Consider the following 18466-nt stretch of genomic DNA (forward strand, 5'->3'; position numbering starts at 1 on the left):
TGCTAATGTAAAGGAGCATCTCCCCGTTCTGCCTAGTGACAGTGTCACTCCTTGTCATTGGGAGCAGAGATCAGTGACATGTCACATGTAGCCACTCCCCCCACAGTTAAAAACACGCCCCAGGACACACTTAACCCCTACACTTCCCCCTAGTGGTTAACCCCTTCGCTGCCAGTGTCATTTACACAGGAATCAGTGCATTTTTATAGCACTGATTGCTGTAGAAATTACAATGATCCCAAATGTCCAATGTGTCCACCATAATGTCGCAGCCATGATAAAAATTGTTGATCACCGCTATTACTAGTAAAAAAAAAAATGAATTGATAAAATGAATAGAAATGCCATAAAACTATCCCCTATTTTGTAAACGCTATAACTTTTGCGCAAACCAATCAATAAACACTTATTGAGGTTTTTTTTTACCAAAAATATGTAGAATACGCATCAGCCTAAACTGAGAAAAAAAGTGTTTTTTTATATATTTTTGGGGGATATTTATTATAGCAAAATTTCTTTGTTTTTAGCACAAAAAATAAAAACTGCAGTGGTGATCATATACCACCAAAAGAGAGCTCTATTTGTGTGAAAAAAAGGACATAATTTTGTTTGGAAGCCATGTCGCATGAGTTAAAGTGTCGCACTGCCAAATAGCAAAAAGTGCTCTGGTCAGGAAGGGGTTAAATTCTTCCAGGGCTGAAGTGGTTAAAGAAACATTAACAAGCCATGTTTTCTAAGTCTATTCATGGGTGAAATAATTAATAAACAGAATTCCTTTAACGTTATGCTAATTAATGCACTTGTGTGCTTGTATTGACTTTTGTAAAACCTGCATTGTTAGTGGTTATAAATGTTCAAGGAACATTGCCTTCCATGTCACACAATCTAATAAAATACTTTATATCTTGGTCATTATGTTGCTGTTGACTATGACTGTAAAACATTGATAATTAAATATTTTATAGCTTTTGCTTTCTCTTTTTAACCCCTAGGGAAATATTTCATTTTCTTGCCAAGAGCCTACAATTGTCCCAGTTACATTTCTTAATTCAAACAGCTATTTGATCCTGCCTGGATTATCAATGCAAGAAGAATTTATCATCTCTTTTAATTTCCGTACTTGGAACAAAGAAGGCACACTTTTTTCCACTAAGCTTAGCTCTGCTCCATTTATTTTCGTATTATATCTTGCTGAAGGAAAGCTTAAAATGAGCCTTTTTAAATATGACCGATTGTACTTAGACACGACAACAGGTAAGCATCACATTGCCACCATCCACATGACCTCTATTTTTAGAATTGGCTGTTCGATCACATAATGCTCATTATGAATTTTCTTAAAGAAAAACTATGAACAAAAGAAAAAATAATATACACTATATTGTCAAAAGTATGGGGATGCCTGCCTTTACATGCACATGAACTTTAATGGCATCCCATTCTTAGTCCGTAGGGTTCAATATTGAGTTGGCCTGGCCCTTGCAGTTATAATGGCATCAACTCTTTTGGGAAGGCTGCTCACAAGGTTTAGGAGTGTGTCTATGGGAATGTTTGACTATTCTTCTAGAAGTACACTGAGGTCGGGCACTAATGTTGAACGAAAAGTCCTGGCTCACAGTCTCCACTCTAATTCATCCCAAAGGTGTTCTATCGGGTTGAGGTCAGGACTCTGTCTGTCACACAGATTTGAATCATTCTATTTCTAGGAACTTTTTAAAGAAAAATGATCGGACTATCCCACACGTGATCAGACTATCCGACGGAATGATTCTGTCTGACCTATTATGCTGGAAAGTCCAGTCATGTGTATGTGGCATTAGATGGACTTTAAGACAGATGTGATCTCACTTATGGTTCTCCCTCCAGCACAGGAAATAAAGCTAGCTCAGACCAGCCAAATTTCAATCCATGGCCTGTAGCTGCTTATTGGTGTATTCTAACACCTGCATGTGCCACTGACAGAACACACTGTCATGGCGGTGGGAGAGGGGATTCCTTCATCTACCTAGCTTGGATGGAGGAGTCTATTTGTTTTTCTAATTCAACCTGCTGCTTTTAAATCAAACAATGTTCGGCCTGCTTAAAGGTAAATCTCCCCAAGAAAGAAAGAAAGAAAGAAAGAAAGAAAGAAAGAAAGAAAGAAAGAAAAGTCAACAAGTATTTTAACCAGTCCATACTCCAGAATTTTAAGTAAATAAAATTGTATATGGCTTTGAAAATACTGTACGACTGTAGGTAATTGACAAACAAAAGTCCAACTCCAGAGAATACTTTTAAAGCAGTTGCAGCAACACTTGTTTTTCTTTTGTAAAAGTTTGTTTTAGTCATATAAGTAATAGGAGGATATTGAAAGAACCACACACAGTTTTATAGCTTGTTCCAACCACTGTACCAGATCAGCCTGCATGTAAATAAGTAGAAAAATATAAAGACATATGAAATTTAAATTAATACATTAATATGCTGAATACTATCATTGTAAATAATAACGTGTATTAAAGCATAGGCCAAAACGTTTTTTTTTTTATTATATATAGATTAGGGACGGGTTAAAACCAGTATAAGGCCGCGTACACACGCGGGGACTGTTCGGCCAACTTTGTCCGCTGAACAGTGTTTCGGCGGACAGTCCGCCCGCGTGTGGGTGTTCAGCGGACAGTTTCAGCGAACAGTCCGCTGAACAAGGTTTTTCGGAATTTCCGAAAAACTGTCCGCTGAAACAAGGTTTGCCGAAACTGTTTGACGGACAAAGTTGGCCGAACAGTCCCCGCGTGTGTACGCGGCCTTAGGATCCTTTTATTGCTCTATTCCGGGTACTGAATACATGTATGTATTTCTGAACATCAGCTGCTATGTAATTTACTGGAAGTGGTGCTCATTGAACCTATCTACAGTACATGCATGCATTCTTTGTCGGTTGGACTTAGAGGGGTAAATACCTGTATTATGCATGATGTGATATGACATATATGGATATTTTGTACTTATTAATTGTATGTATATGCCTAATACAACTTTATTACTAAAGCATTTTGTTATGTGGTGTGCTTACTCTATATATTTAAAATGAAAATCGGGATTAGAACCCCTGTCAGGCTCTTTTTTGCTAACATGTCCCAAAGTGAGTGGAATCTCCTTTTTAGACAGTTGTGCCTGGAGCAGGTGTCTCCATTGGAAGATATTTGCTCACAAATATTGAAAATCAGTAAAATAACACACATAAAACATGAAAAAGTGACATTCATGTGAATGGTGAACTTAAAAGTTGTGAATAATTTGAATCATGAACAAGTGACTATCACACATGCTCGCAAGATGTGTGGGCTAAAAAAGTGCAGATCAAATATAAAAGATAATAACATGAACAAGTCCAATTAGGCATGTGAGGTAGATGATCACAAAATGGTAATCCAAGAAATGATGAATAAGTCCCAAAGATAAAAGGGTCACCACAGTGGAAGGGTCTACCACCAATAAAACCTGAGGGGGCTTACTGTAACGTTTGGACCCAATTAGCTTATACCAAATGGGTCCAAACAGGTGGTGGTGTTAAATATCTATTAAAGAGTTGCCACTCCACTTAGCCGGACAAACTTTGAACCAGTTAGGGGGGATAATCGACTTCCACCGTAATTGCTGCAGCAAAGTTGCTCACAACTATGCGGGACCACCAAGGTCAATTCAGAGATAGAATCCTCTCACCATCACCCCATTACCACATAAATCCAAGGAAGAAAAACAGAAGACTCGACATAGGGTAAAATAAGGCAGAAGTTTCATTGAAAATATTGTAGAACACTCACATTTCATCAGATATAAAAGTGCATATCGGAATATTTATTTTGGACAACAAGACAGAACTCAATGACATAAACAGGACTAGGACGCGATGCATTTCATCTTAAACACACATCATCTGGGGTTGATGATGATGTCTGTTTAAGAATAAATCCCCTTGGTCCTGGCCCTGTTTGTGCCATTGCATCCTGTCTTGTTGCCCAAAAGGAATATTTCAATATGCGCTTTTTATATCGGCTGAAATGTGAGGGTTCGACAATATTTTAAATTCTCCTGTCTTATGGTTTTACACTGTCGAGTCTTCTGTTTTTCCTGGTTGGTTTCATGTGGTAATGGAGTGGTGAGAGGTCTCTACCTCTGAATTGACCTTGGTGGTCCCACATAGTTGAGTGCAACTTTGCTGCAGCAATTATGGTGGAAGTCGATCAGCCCCCCCCCCCCCAAGTGGTATAAGCTAATTGGGTCCAAATGTTCCGGTAAGCCCCCTCATGTTTTATTGGTGGTAGACCCTTCCACTATGGTGACCCTTTTATCTTTGGAGCTTATTCATCATTTCTCTGAATACCATTTTGTGATCATCTACCTCACATGCCTAATCGTTTACTTTATTGTCTTTTATATTTTGACTTCACTTTTTTAGTCCACACATCTTGCAAGCATGTGTGATAGTCACTTGTTCATGATTACCGTAATAATATTTTCACCATTTTTAAGTTCACCATTCACATGATTTTTCATGTTTTATGTGTGTTATTTTACTGGTTTTCAATATTTGTGAGCACTTCTTAGTCATTATTTACTGTATTTATATGGATTTCCCTATTCATGTGATTAGCACTGCACTGTTTTTTATTTATTTAATAAAGAAGTAACACCAAAGAGTAACAATGTAGTTGGTGCATACATGATAGTTGACATCTAAAAATGTTGATTGTGCCTAAGTAGTACCTTCAAAATTGTTACATTTTTATTTGAATTCCTCATATATAATAGCAGTTAATTTCATGTGCTTTGAGAATATCTGCTTCCTGTTACTGCTAGTCTCACAACATTTGATGTGAGGTTTTACAATCTCACTACTATGCTGCTTTTTGTTCTCCTTCCTAAAGAGAAAGCTGTAACTAAGATTCACCCTGCTTCATTATGCTGAATTTAATTCTTCACCTCCTCTGCTGCTTCTTGAATGTAATAATAATAGTAATTAGATCATTGGTTATTAGGGGGGGGGGCAGCTTTGATATGAGGAAACAAAGCTCTGCTACTATCCCAATATGGCCACCCCCACACAGTGACATAGTGCAGAACAAGGCATAGTAAGTCAATATTGGGGAAAAGTTTGGCTGCTTGGAGCCTATAGTCAATACTGTTTTTGAGTCCTTTGCTCTTGGCTTACCTTTTTTTGGGTACATCTTTTATAGCACAGGTCTTCTTTAATGGACTCATTCACTTCATTTCTTCATTCATTTTGTTGACAATATTTATATACCTGCCACATAATTATTGAAATAGTGCTTGGATTGAATAACCCTAAATTTCATTATATGAATGCTTTAATATGATGAGTGGGTATTTGTTATATAAATAAATAACATACTCTGTTCTTTTTATTTGATTGCAGCTTTTGAGTTAAATAATGGACAGTGGCATGTTGTTTACCTTGTAATAAAAAAAAGCCGAGCAAGTTTGACAATAGATAATGATGCATCTGCAATCTTATATATGCTCCTACCTTTTCAAGTGTCATCTGGAGGAAATCATTACTTTGGAGGTATGGCATGCCATTTTTTTGTTGTGTATTTTTGTTTCTATGTTGGCAGAAAGACATAGATACCATTTCAGATAGGTATAAATATACAGTCAAGCTTCAGTTTGTACTAAATAGCTAAAAATATGACATTTGACAGTTAAAGCTGCAAATACATACTGGGAAATAGCAGATTAGTTTGGTGCATTTGTGAGACAATGGTCTACAAATTTATACCAGTAATGCATAATACAACAACATATGTTGGGTGCAGTGAGACCTCCCCAAGGGTTGGTTAATTCAAATCTCGAGGCACAGAACTGTCTGCACTTTAATACTTTGTGAGGGCAATTTACTAAAACTAGTGAAGCAAGAGAACATCACCAGCACAATGGGCCCAAAGCTTTATTCAGCGATCACATTAGTACAGTAGAGGCAGCATTTCAGAGTCTCACAGGACCCCTTCAGTAGGCATGTGGCATGCCACATGCCTGCTAAATGGGTCCTGTGAGGCTCCGTACTAGTAACATTCTCTCGCTTTGACTGTATTAGGTTATAGCTGATGGTCGCTGCAATGTGTACATTGGGAATTGTGCATTAGAATGACTAAAACTGGTGCACACAAAATCTGGTGGAGCTATGCATAGTAACCAATCAGCTTCTAGGTTTTGTTGTCAAAGCTTAGTTGAACAAGCTGATTGGTTACTATGCACAACTGCACCATATTCTGTGTAAATCTCCCCTTTTAACCACTTGCTGACCAGCCGGCATCATTATACATACTGCAGCAGGATGGTTACATTTTTGTTTTGGCTTTATATATGCTTAATGGTATTGAGGTAACCTCAAAATTAATGTTCAGTGGCATTAACTAATTGCTGCCCGGCCACCGTCAATTGACTGCGAAGCGGGGCGGCTCTCATTCTGGGACGAACATCATATGATGTTGCCCAGTTTAGCCACAAACGTGCCCGCGGGGCTCATTACCCATGTGAGTGTGAGGTGAGAAGAGATGATCAGCGGCATCTCCTCACAGGGAAGACGTGAAAAGGTACTGATCATCGGTGCCCTGATTACAATGCAGCCCCAGCAGTGCTCATTAGTGATACCAATCTGTTCCCATCAGTGACACCAATCTGTGCCCATCAGTGAGGCCAATCTGTGCCCATCAGTTATGCCAAGCAGTGCTGCCTTTCAGTGCCCATCAGTGCCTGCCCATCAGGGCCACCCATCAGTGCCCATCAGCGCTGCTCATCAGTGCCACCTATCAATGCGCATAAGTGCCACCTATCAGTGTTCATCGGTGTTACATATCAGTGCCCATCAGTGCTGCATATTAGTGCCTTCTCATCAGTGCAACATCGCTGAAAGCTGAAAAATAGCCTGGGCATGAAGTAGGTGAAAGTGTCCAGTACTGAAGTAGTTAAAGCAACATTTGGCTATATCCACATTATACATTTCAATTAACTTATAAATATGCTGTACGTTTTGAAAATAAAATTGCACCATAACACCACATTTGCAAATATAAATTTTGCATTTACAGGATTTCAAAACATGTCTTGATGATCTGAGACACAATGACATCTCTATTCATTAGACTGAGAGCAAGGGTGAGGCTGGGTTCTCAAACTAGAGCAGGGATCTCAAACTAGCGGCCCTCCAGCTGTTGCATAACTACAAGTCCCATTATGCCTCTGCCTGTGGTAACCATGATTGTAACTGTCAGCCTTGCAATGCCTCATGGGACTTGTAGTTTTGCAACAGCTGGAGGGCCACCAGTTTGAGGTCCCTGCACTAGAGCATGGATCGGCTCACAGCAGGGGGTCCCTGTTCAGTGGTTCAGGTCCGATTTCAGTCAATATTTTTGGCTGAATTCAAACCTGAAACAGACCAGAAGATGCATAGGACTCCTATGCAAGTCGCACCAGAGCTGTTTCGGAGATGTGTGAACTGACTCCATAAAGACCAATTCACAATAGTGCAAACCTAGCCTGAAGGATTTAGATGACAGGGAATTTGTTATAATATATGCAGGAAAATGGTGGTAAACAGGAGACTGCAGACTGAGGTTACTGAAATAAGCCAGACCAAGCCTAAACAGCAACATATGGTTCTATGGTTCCTATAAGAGAGCTCTAGAAAGAGTTATAAACTCAATGTAAAAATTCACAATAGGAACCATGTTGTGTGTTTAATTTTTAAAAAAGCCAATAACTTTCAGAAAATTTATTAAAAAATGCCTGTCTTTGTTCTTTCAAAAATATAGTAGAATATTATATATATTTTTTAGTTTAAGAGATAACCCCCCCAAAGTCTAAAGTATTACTAGCTTTATTTTTTTCTATGTAAAGTACATGTATGCTAAGTGTAATACTTATATGTATTATTTTTCATGAAGAGCTTAGTACAACCCCAAGCAAAGCCTTCATATGATTTTCTTTTCTGATTCTGGGATGTTACCATAATATAAATCATGGTGCTTGCACAGTTCTTGTTCACAAATATCTGACACAGATCAGCCTCATCTCTGAGGGACAAGAACCTCTGCCCAGGCAGGAACATGCCTGGAGCCTGAAGAACTGCTTTTTAATGCCTGCAGTTATAGCTTTTAAAACATATACTGTATTTATTGGTGTATAACACTCACTTTTTCACCATGAAAATCGGGTGCATATAGCACGTGTGTGTTATACGCCAATACTTCAATTTTAGCTGCCTCGGAGGGGACAGGACCAGCGCCGTCAGATTACATACAGTGAGAATCTCCTGTTTACTTGGCAGCTTCTGTAATAGGAAGCTGCTGCATTGAAGGCAATGGTGAGGCTTCTGCATTGATGGCAGTGGTGAGGCTGCAGATGGACATTGATCAGGCTGCATGGATGGCAATGGTGAGGCTGCAGATGAGCACTGACCCTTATTTTGCTTCAAAGTTCCTTATTTAAAATTCACGTTTTTTCCTGAAACTTCCCTCTTAAAATGAATGTGCGTGTTATACACCTGTGCGTGTTATATGCCGCTAAATACGGTATATACTGTTGCTCTTTTATTATGAGTAGTCAAGTATGTATCCATTCAAACTTTTTACTGGTATCAAACCGGTATGGTGTATTAACACACGTTAAAAGGCGTCACCACAAAGCAAGATGTGATACTGCCCTTAAATTTCCTGAAAGGTCCACTTTAAGCTATTAAAGAAGCATGCTTTCAAAACATGTACAATTTCTTTCTCAGGCATTAAAGACTTGTATCCTTACATTTCTAAGTAGGGACAATAAATGATTTCCCTTGAAAGGAAAGGGTTTCAAATTTTTCAAATTCAAAACAACTTTAGGTAAATTAGGAGTCAGGCTACACAAGGATTCACATATATGTAATGATCAGTAAATTATCTAACTGCAGGCACTATGGAGAAATTCATCCTCACAATTTACAATAGAAACACTAAAATCTGTCAAGTCTTCTCTCAACAGCTCAGCTCACTTTGCTCCCACTTCCAGAGCACCTATTCTATGTTTACATTAGAGATTAGCAATTAGAAATTCAAATTAAATCTTTTATTTCCTTACCTAAGATGTAAGCTTTTAAACAGTTTAGGTTCCTTCCTCAGCCAAAGAAATCTAACATGTTTTTTAAAACAGCAAACAAATCATTGCTAAGTCACTGTTGATTTAGAGAACCAGGGGAGAGCTTAAACAATGACTTCAGTGCTTCAGCTGTGTATATTGAGGATGGATTGCTCCACAGTGCCTACAGCTATAGTGATTATCTCAGTGAAGTGCATGTACTGTATTTAGAAAGTGGATGCCATTAGTGAAATGGGGTTTAATGATAATTTGTAAAGTTTCTTTTTACTGTTTAATTGTTTCCCAATCAGAAATTATTGTTGTGTTCTATAAAATGTGTTTTAACTTGTTCCACTGCCTTTGTTTTCAGGATGTCCCAATAACAATACTGATTATGACTGTAAAAAGCCTGTTGGCACCTTTTTGGGTTGCATGAAATCAATTTCCATTGGTTCCAGGATGGTGGATCTTATTTCAATCCAGCAAAGTTTGCTTGGAAATTTCAGTGATCTACAGATTGATTTATGTGGAATCACTGACAGGTAGGAAAATAATCTTTGTGTTTAACATCTTATCCCTACATTTTCTGACTTATCCATATTATTTCAATTTGTTTTTAAAGTGCTCAATGTCCAGAATATAAGGCTTTTTTAGCTGTCATTGAAATGATAATTGTATATATATTGCATCAATTATTATCATGAAATTTAAGATTTTCAATTGCAGTGTATGGAGGGAATTAATAGCTGAGGCTGTGCCACTTTTTATGGACCGTATACACCTATATCTATTTATTCAGGGCAAAACCAATGGTTTGTTAACCCCTGGTTCCCCTGGAGCATATACTAATTGATATGCTCCTTTGCTGCTTATTTGGAATGAAATAAAATATGTGTTATTTCTGAGTATAGAGGAGCATGTGACTTATTACATGTGAGAGCACTTGGTAACTGGCATAGCCGTGTAAGGGCACAAAAGGATAAAACCAACAACAGGGGAATAGAAAGAAATGTTTCATTGCCTTCGGCAAAGCACACAATGTTCTTTGACTTCTCTAGTTTCTTCTCTATCCACTCTGATTGCATTTATCACATGGAAAATGCAAATCATCTAGCAGTATTGGCTTCCTTGGGCCAGGTCAGCCAAGAAAACAGGGTTCAAAAATTGTCCTGGTATATATAATGTCTACAAAATGTAACATATAATATGCTAGCAGGCAATAAATGAAGGAATCACTAGAATCATATCACAGACTAGTAAAGCTTCCAGCCACTTATGATTTTACTGATCCGAGCAAAGAAATAAAGCCACAAATTAAACAAAGCTGTTCATCATCTTCACTGCACAGATGGAGACAGGAAAATGAAAATCTGACATTCTAAAATGAACTAACATACTGTATGTAAGGATATTAATATCAACAGAAGATCAGTCAACAGGCATAGAACAGGCAAGCTCAGCAACAGTACTAACCTAAAAGTGTATGACTTATTAAAAGTTTCATTTTTAATAAACAGAAACAATTATTATACTAATATAATAGTCTTATGAAGAAAATCAGTCTCTGTCCTAGCAGATCTGGGCCACATTTGCTTAGAAAAAAAGGCTTTAAGTTAAGCCAGGACTAAATCTACCCATTTTAATTTGGGTGAGTAAAATCAAAATGGAGAAAGTCCCAATCCTGTCCATACAGAAAACTGTCCATATGCAAACTCGTTGCAGATATTTGTCTGGTTAAATGTGAGGCTAGAACTACAGTTTGCCATATTCCAGTATGCCGTTAGTGTTAATTGTTGAGTTAGCTTGTAGCCTCTAGAGATGGGCAGAATACCCGCAGAACATGCGAACAGGCAAAAATGTGTGCAAACTTGGGAACCCTATTAAAGTCTATGGGATACGAACATGAAAAATCAAAAGTGCAAGTTATTGCCATAAAAAGTTTGTAGGGATACTACCCTTGGGGACATGTATCAATGCAAAAAAAGTTTTTAAAATTAAAATTTTTTCAGGAACAGTGATTTTAATAATGCCTAAAGTGAAACAATAAAAAATAAAATATTTTTTTCAATATCATGCCTTGGGGGCCCCCTTAGTCTACCTGTGAAGTGGCACATCTGCGTGATGTGTACAACAACAATGCCACAGCAAAATTATATTTCTAAAGGAAAAGATGTAATTTAAACTTGTCTGCGGCTGTAATGTATTGCCAGCTCCCAGCAATATAGATGAAAAATCAAGGAAAAAATCAGTGTGGGCCCCCCCTCCCCCAGTCCATACCAAGCCCTTCAGGTGTCTGGTATGGATTTTAAGGGGAACACCATGCCATTTTTTATTTTTTTTAACAGCATGGGGTCCCCCGAAAATCTATACAGGCCCTTTGGGTCTGACATAGATTTTAAGGGGAGCTCCACGCCAAAATGTAAAAAAATTGGCATGGGCCCCACCAAAATACATACCAGATCCTTATACGAGAAAGCAGCCTGGCAGGCCAGGAAAGAGGGGGATGAGCGAGCCGTGCTGAACCATACCAGGCCACTTGCCCTCAACATGGGGAGGGTGGGAAAAGGGCGTCGTCCCTACAACCCTGGTTCGTGGTTGTGGGAGTCTGCAGGTGGGGGGCTTATCGGAATCTGGAAGCCCCCTAGATCCTGCCCCGCTTATGTTAATGGGTAGGGATACATTGTATCCCTACCCATTCACTAAAGAAAGTGTCAAAAAGTAAAAACCACAATAGACAGTTTTTGATAATTCCTTAATTAAAAAAAAAGTGTTCCGCAATGTCCATTCATCTTCAAACACGCCGCCCGCGGACCACCCGAAAAATAGGGAAAAAAAACAAAAAAACTCCACCTCTGTGGGAGGCCTCCTGGTGACTGCTGTCTTTTGGATATGACAGCTGTTACATAGGCAAGGGTGGGGCCACCCGCTGACATAACCAGATGACCCCACCCCCTCTGACGTTACATGACATCAGAAGGGGGGTCACTCGTTTACGTCACCGGACACATAAGCGGGGCAGGATCTGGGGGCCCCCTTGTTAACTTCCCTGGCGGTATTCCCGAGTCTGGCTCGGGGTGGAATTGTTATACCAAAAGCAGTAACCCCCAAGCCAGACTCGGGACGGCATAGCTGAATCCAGGAGGAGGCTTACTTACCTTCTCCCTCTGATCCAGCAATGTCCCCACGCTATACGAGCGGCTCGTCCTCCGCTCGATTCATCACGAAGCTGATCTCCGTTCCCTGCGAGCGTTGCGACACACGGGGACGGAGATCGGTGCCAAATTCAAAAAGTGAAACACACACATTTCATACAGTATAATGTAATCTTACAGATTACATTGCTGTATGTAATTATTTCACATCCCCTTTGTCCCTAGTGGTCTGCCCAGTGTCCTGCATGTAGTTTTATAATATAAAAACTGTTCTTTATGCCTGGAAACTGGAGATTGTCCATAGCAACCAAAACAGCGATAATAAATTAGAATCACTCGCAGAATTGAGCGATACAGATTTGCGGGGAGATCCGTCATCAAATACTGAAAAGTAATGACAGTAACAATTCTGCAACTGAGCAAATTTCAGTGTTTTTGATTTGATTACATTATTGAATAATTTTTATTATTGTTATATTATTATTTGGTACAATTATTTATAATTATTTATTATATTATAATTTATGATTTAATTTTTCAAAACTTTATTATACCCGGGATGTCTGCTAGACTCTGGTTTGGACAGATTTAAGTGAGTTATTGCTAAGAATTACAGGACTACAATATAAAACGCCAAATTTAGCACCTAAAATCCAAAATAATCGTACCGCCAGGGAGGTTAAAGGGGGCTTGCCTATATAACAGCTGTCACACCCAAGAGACAGCAATCACCTGGAGGCCTCCCATTGAGGTGTATATGAAATGACAGAAAGGGGTTGCTGCACAAAAAGCTTTTAATGAAAAATGTAATCAAAACATCCAAAATATATAGGCCATCATCGTAACAGTTTTGGGCTAATACAGATCACATCCTTCTTCAAAACATGGTGATAACTGGCACGCGCATCAGCTCCCGAGTGATGCATCGGGGGGGGGGGGGGACGCGCCCCCCCCAGGTGGCCAGGAAGCCCAGGACATCACATGAAGTTTGTGTCAGGGTGGGAACTATAAATAGGTTAGCACAAAGCTGAACTATTCACAGGCAAGCTCTTCATGCGTGGGGAGAGGTTGTGTGCCTTTCCTCCAATCAGCTGTCTCACAGTGTCTCACATTTAGGGATGAGCTTCGAGTTCGAGTCGAACTCATGTTCTACTCGAACATTGCCTGTTCGCCTGTTCAGCGAACAGTGAACAATTTGGGCTGTTCGCAGCAAATTCGAAAAGCCGGAACACCCTATACAAGTCTATGGGAGAAATCTAAAGTGCTCATTTTAAAGGGTAATATGCAGGTTACTGTCCTAAAAAGTGTTAGGGGACCTGGGTCCTGCCCCAGGGGACATGGATCAATGCAAAAAAAAGTTTTAAAAACGGCCGTTTTTTCAGAAGCAGTGATTTTAATAATGATTAAAGTGAAACAATAGAAGTGTAATATTCCTTTAAATTTCGTAGCTGGGGGGTATCTATAGTATGCCTGTGAAGGGGCGCATGTTTCTGGTGCTTAGAACTGTCCCTGCACAAAGTGTCATTTGTGCAGGAAAAAAAGTCTTTTAAAATCACTTGCGGCTAAATTGTCGGGTCTCCGTAATACAGAGAACACTCAATGAGTGTTCTCTGTATTAGCCGACAATTCATTCATTCATTGATTAAAAAAAAAAAAAAAGCGTGGGGGTTCCCCTAAATTCAATTACCAGGCCCTTCAGGTCTGACATGGATATTAAGGGGAACCCCGTGTCAAATGTAAAAAAAAATTGACGTGGGGGTCCCCCCAAATATCCATACCAGACCCTTCAGGTCTGATATGGATATTAAGGGGAACCCCGCATCAAATTAAAAAAAAAATTGGCGTGGGGGTCCCCCTAAAAATCCATATCAGACCCTTTATCCAAGCACGCAACCTGGCAGGCCGCAGGAAAAGAGGGGGGACGAGAGAGCGGCCCCCCTCCCTCCTGAACCGTACCAGGCCACATACCCTCAACATTGGGAGGATGCTTTGGGGGTCTGTGACCCCTCAAAGCACCTTGTCCCCATGTTAAGGACAAGGGCCTCATCCTCACAACCCTGGCCGTTGGTTGTGAGGGTCTGCGGGCGGGGGGCTTATCAGAATCTGGAAGCCCCCTTTAACAAGGGGACCCCCAGATCCCGGCCCCCTCCTGTTTGAAATGGTAAGGGGGTACAAAAGTGCCCCTACCATTTCACAAAGAAAGTGTCAAAATGGTTAAATAAGACAAACACACTTTTGAAAAATTCCTTTATTAAAAATGAAAAAAAAAAAAAAAAGATTCCAGCGGTGCTAATCCACTCTTGCTATCCAGCGACGGGTCTCCGGGGTCCAGCGATGGGTGATCATATCCAGCGACGGGGGATCTCTCAGTCCAGCGCTGTCCATACATCTTTCTTCTGTCTCCACTCCGGAGACACTGCAGAGAGCCCAGCGCTGACGTTTCTTATATTAGGAGGGCGGGGCCACCCGTCACCTGACCCCGCCCCCTCTGACGCTGGTGAAGGGAGCCAGGGGTTCCCCAGTGACGCGTGGGTGACCCCGCCCCCTCTGATGTAACGGAAACCTGCGTTACATCAGAAGGGGCGGGGTCACCCACACGTCACTGGGGAACCCCTGGCTTCCCTCTCCAGTGTCAGAGGGGCGGGGTCAGGTGACGGGTGGCCCCGCCCTCCTAATATAAGAAACGTCAGCGCTGGGCTCTCTGCAGTGTCTCCAGAGTGGAGACAGAAGAAGGATGTATGGACAGCGCTGGACTGAGAGATCCCCCGTCGCTGGATATGATCATCCATCGCTGGACCCCGGAGATCCGTCGCTGGATAGCAAGAGTGGATTAGAACCGCTGGAATCTTTTTTTTATTTTTTTCATTTTTAATAAAGGAATTTTTCAAAAGTGTGTTTGTCTTATTTAACCATTTTGACACTTTCTTTGTGAAATGGTAGGGGTACTTTTGTACCCCCTTACCATTTCAAACAGGGGGGGGGCGGGATCTGGGGGTCCCCTTGTTAAAGGAGGCTTCCAGATTCTGATAAGCCCCCCGCCCGCAGACCCTCACAACCAACGGCCAGGGTTGTGAGGATGAGGCCCTTGTCCTTATCAACATGGGGACAAGGTGCTTTGAGGGGTCACAGACCCCCAAAGCATCCTCCCAATGTTGAGGGTATGTGGCCTGGTACGGTTCAGGAGGGAGGGGGGCCGCTCTCTCGTCCCCCCCTCTTTTCCTGCGGCCTGCCAGGTTGCGTGCTCGGATAAAGGGTCTGATATGGATTTTTAGGGGGACCCCCACGTCAATTTTTTTTAAAAATTTGATGCGGGGTTCCCCTTAATATCCATATCAGACCTGAAGGGTCTGGTATGGATATTTGGGGGGACCCCCACGTCAATTTTTTTTTTAAATTTGACACGGGGTTCCCCTTAATATCCATGTCAGACCTGAAGGGCCTGGTAATTGAATTTAGGGGAACCCCCACGCTTTTTTTTTAAATTTATTTTATTTTTTTTAATCAATGAATGAATGAATTGTCGGCTAATACAGAGAACACTCATTGAGTGTTCTCTGTATTACGGAGACCCGACAATTTAGCCGCAAGTGATTTTAAAAGACTTTTTTTCCTGCACAAATGACACTTTGTGCAGGGACAGTTCTAAGCACCAGAAACATGCGCCCCTTCACAGGCATACTATAGATACCCCCCAGCTACGAAATTTAAAGGAATATTACACTTTTATTGTTTCACTTTAATCATTATTAAAATCACTGCTCCTGAAAAAACGGCCGTTTTTAAAACTTTTTTTTGCATTGATCCATGTCCCCTGGGGCAGGACCCAGGTCCCCAAACACTTTTTAGGACAGTAACCTGCATATTACCCTTTAAAATGAGCACTTTAGATTGTGAACGTTCGAGTCCCATAGACTTTAATAGGGTTCTAAAGTTCACACGAAGTTTAGGTCTGTTCGCAGGTTCTGGTGCGAACCGAACAGGGGGGTGTTCGGGTCATCCCTACTCACATTGTATAGCCATAATCCACACCCACAGATGAATCAGGAAGAGAAGATTCTAACAGGATGTGCACTTTTTAAACAATATATAAAGATGAAGACAGCAGATATACATGTAAAAATTATGCAGAAGGATTTGTTTCATCCCTGTGTATCATCTGAGGCTGTTCACTTCACTGGGTGTATGTGAGGGTTTAGAGGTGTGCCCGTTCAACCCATGCAATTGCATGTATGTTGCTTAACATTAACTAAGATTTTGGCCACACAGTGAACAAACTCATGTGAACGATCACAAGAGCCGCTTGTGCATGCGCACATGCACTGCTTACATTGATCTCACGCAGTTCTAAACATACTTGCAGGCACTGCAGGCTTTCACTGAAAAAGTTACTTTCTCATTCTATTTTGGGCATATTTGTTACTTGGGCAGTTGCTACTAAACTTCCTCACATCACCTCATAATATTGGCACCTCCATCTTCTGTCAATATTGAATTGGAGATACTGTATGCCATGTCCATAGCAGCGCACAGAGTGCATTCTCCCGTGTGCGATGAGATTGCTATAGTAAATGGGGGATTCGCATTCTGTTACTGGCGTGTGATTTTTTAAATATGGAAATGTGCATTGTGCCTCGCCATGCGCCTCTACTCATGGTGCACAGCTTTTGTAAATCACTCCCATAGTTATAGTGGTCCAGGCTGGACCAATGCAACTATGTAAAAATATGCCATGCCTGGAATTTTTCTTTAAGTGAAAGGGCCTAGAACAACACACCATTTTGTTCTTACACAACATGATTTAATTCTGTCATACTGTCAGATATAGGAGTGTGTATGTTTGTATATACACAACGCATATACAATTTACTTTTCAAAGTATCTTCAAAAGTATCTGATTTTTAGCAAATATAAATGTCAGGCAAATTATTTGGATTGCCGTTATGCAAAATCACGCCTGGTGATTATATTCTCGTGTCCAGATGGTATCGTTCTTTGTCAGTTGTTTTAGTGGTTCAATGAAGGAAATAAAATTAGGTATGGAGCTGGAACAGTAATTGGCCATTCCCTTGCAAACTTGTTATATCCTGAGGAAATGATGGTGAACTCACTCTGATAACTGCTTGAAATTTCCTAAAACTTCAACATGTCCTTGTTAAATTCACATCAGTGCTAAGTGTAAGCCTTTATTGTGGAGCCTTTGGAATACTTGTAAAGACATTCATGGACACTGCTGAGACATAACAGTGATATTGCAGCAATAAAATTGATTCAGTTTGTTCCAAAACTATGTACACCACTTTTTGAACATTGCCAATTAACAAAGGTTCTCTGAGTAAAAAAAAAATGATCACAGCATGCACAGAATCACAACAAACCTTTTTAACACGTTATCATATTTACTGGTCAGATATTATGTATGCAAATATTACAGTCAATTGTTAAACTGCCTAAAAAATTTTGCAAGGCAATTATAACCTTTGAATGAGTAGCATATTTCAATCATTTCTGTCTGAATATATTAGTAAGAGTAGCATTAGCATCCATTTTGTTGTTTTACTCCTAATACAACACACAGCAGGTCATCTCTAACTGAAAACATATCTTCAGCAGAAAATATAAAATAAAATTCACACACAGAGCCCAATTTTCAGCTTTCAGTGCTCTCGCATGTGCCTATTACTCAGTCATGACACACAGTACGCAAACTACATTTTTATCATTTTTTAATACAAATAGAGCTTTATTTTGATGGTATTTAATCACCACTGAGTGTTTTACTTTTTTTTAATTTCTGTGATAAAATTTTGCAAATAAGTGATTTTTGTTCAAAAATTTGGGCCAAAATTTATACTGCTACATATCTTTGGTGAAGATAACCCAAATAAGTGAATATTATTTGGTCTGTGTGAAAGTTATAGAGTCTACAAGATATGGTGCAAATCATTGAAAATTGATCACACTTGATGCACTGACAGCCTATCTCAATTCTTGAAGCCCTGAACTGTTAGAAAAGTACAAATATCCCCCAAATTACCCCTTTTTGAAAGTCCAAGGTATTTAGTAAGAGGCATGGCAAGTTGTTTGAAGCTGTAATTTTTTCCCACAATTCTTGGGAAAAGAAAGAAATATTTATTTATTTATTTATTTTTTACACAAAATTGTCAAAAGTTATTTCTCACACACAGCATATGCATACTTCCAATTAC

General features: G+C 40.0%; 1 protein-coding gene across 2 annotated transcripts in view; it reads left to right on the plus strand.

Moving 5' to 3' along the window:
• CNTNAP4 (contactin associated protein family member 4) overlaps nt 1–18466 on the plus strand; it is a 524353-nt gene that overhangs the window by 341209 nt on the left and 164678 nt on the right. For both annotated transcript variants that reach the window (XM_077474781.1, XM_077474782.1), the window contains 3 exons: nt 993–1254; nt 5417–5566; nt 9479–9650. In XM_077474781.1, the coding sequence (XP_077330907.1) occupies nt 993–1254; nt 5417–5566; nt 9479–9650 (584 nt within the window). The remainder of the gene's footprint in view (nt 1–992; nt 1255–5416; nt 5567–9478; nt 9651–18466) is intronic.

Source organism: Lithobates pipiens, unplaced genomic scaffold, assembly GCF_037356315.1.
Source record: "Lithobates pipiens isolate NorthernLeopardFrog02 unplaced genomic scaffold, aLitPip1_a1.2 Scaffold_13, whole genome shotgun sequence".
NCBI lineage: Eukaryota > Metazoa > Chordata > Amphibia > Anura > Ranidae > Lithobates > Lithobates pipiens.